This window comes from Trachymyrmex cornetzi, unplaced genomic scaffold (genome assembly GCF_001594075.2).
Source record: "Trachymyrmex cornetzi isolate Tcor2-1 unplaced genomic scaffold, Tcor1.1 scaffold207, whole genome shotgun sequence".
NCBI lineage: Eukaryota > Metazoa > Arthropoda > Insecta > Hymenoptera > Formicidae > Trachymyrmex > Trachymyrmex cornetzi.
In genome coordinates this window covers 3,447-5,129 of record NW_017296713.1, presented here as the reverse complement: position 1 = coordinate 5,129, position 1,683 = coordinate 3,447, and the positions used below count along the sequence as shown (strand labels likewise).

At 31.4% G+C, this 1,683-nt stretch overlaps 1 protein-coding gene across 1 annotated transcript; it reads right to left on the bottom strand.

The window, feature by feature from the left end:
* Positions 1–144: 144 nt before the first annotated feature.
* Positions 145–1,194, bottom strand: LOC108759824 (uncharacterized). Its single transcript, XM_018505473.1, has 3 exons — positions 1,185–1,194; positions 831–1,010; positions 145–441 (listed from the first exon to the last, which is right to left on the bottom strand). Exons 1-3 carry the CDS (start codon positions 1,192–1,194, stop codon positions 341–343), a joined length of 291 nt encoding a protein of 96 aa, XP_018360975.1. The 3' UTR covers positions 145–340.
* Positions 1,195–1,683: the final 489 nt, after the last annotated feature.

Genomic DNA, 1,683 nt, shown 5'->3' with positions numbered 1-1,683 from the left:
TACAGAAGAAATGTGGATAGAAAAAGCTAAAGAATATCAGGATATATGGCAATTTCCAAATTGTATAGGCGCAATTGATGGAAAGCATATTGGACTTCAGGTATATATAATTGATGTACTATCACAAACGATCTTTTGCCTTTGTAAATTACCCTTGTTTTATTATAGACTCCGCCACATAGTGGTTCAACATTTTATAATTACAGAAATATGCACAGTATTGTGCTTATGGCACTTGCAGATGCCAATTGTCGTTTTACAGTAGTAGCAACTAAAATGTTATTACACAAGTATTATTTTTCTTACTGTCGATATTCTAGTGTATCGTTCAAAAACGTCATTACATTGTAATAACGAAAAGATGGCTTGATAACTTCGGTTTTCGCTGCACCACTTCTTTGTATAACATCTTGTTGCTTCTTGAACAAATTTCTAGCTTTTCTAAAACAATCTTTTAAGTAATTCCACTGTTTTTCCGCATCTATAGGTGTGTACAATCCCATGACATACAATTTGTTTATAATTATATATATATATTTTTAATTAGAATGTGTTTATATATAACAAATATATATGTACTTTTGAGGTTTTCATGGGTATTTTCTTCAAAAATGCTAGAGGATTTGTAGATTATTGCTGTGTCGAGATCCATTGATAATGACGTTTTGTAAACCTTGCAATTAGCTTTATCTGGACAAACAGCACACTGTTGAAATAAATTGCAAGATTTACGAAATGTTGGCATTATCAATGGATCACGATATGGCGATAACCAAACCCTTTGGCATCTTCAAAATATACATGTATAAACAAATCTATATAAATCATACCTTTCAAATATTCACTGATTTCTTTCCATGAAGCATCTTTATGTTTTCTTCCTCTTTCTTTTAAAGGCAGGCGAAAATCATAAAGAGCAGGTCTGCTTTTTACCGCTGCTATCAAGTCTTCGTCTAGTTGTTCTTTATTGCAGCCAATATTATTTTCTTTATTACAGTCAGTCTCATTTTCTATAATAATTATATTTACCAATAAAGGATCTATAAAATTTACTAATACTACATTATAAATATTTATTTTACCTGCTATGAAAATGTTCCTATCGTTATCTATATATATTAAATTATTATCTATATCAGCAAAACAAGAATGATCAAAAATTTGGCACTCTTTTAAGCACCAACCACAATACATACATTTTAATTGTTCAATAAGTAATAATTGTATTCGGACTCTCAAATTCAAAACAATTTAAAAGTATGACTAAATTAGGCTAGTGAGAGTCAAGCAACGTTGAACGGCGCAAAGATAGGTGAAAACCATACTCAGATGTTAGCTTAAAGTCTTCTGTATTTGGACGTTTCGACTCTCTTTGGAGTCATCCTCAGCAATAAAGATACAATCTAATTGACTTATATGTCCTCGATGATTAAGTCACTCGCAAATTGGCAAGGATGCAGCGTTGTTAATCTAACAATTATACAAATTTCTCATTAGATAATGTCTGAGTTTGCAACATTAATCGACTTACCACCATAGGACATGAAGCGTGTCGCGAAGCCATGTAATAATCATAAGAACTCACAATTATATATAAATTTGAATAATATCGACATGTTCAACTGTCAGTATACATTGACATGTCGCTCGGAATTGAGTTGTTCTCGATGTAAGAGGTCAACA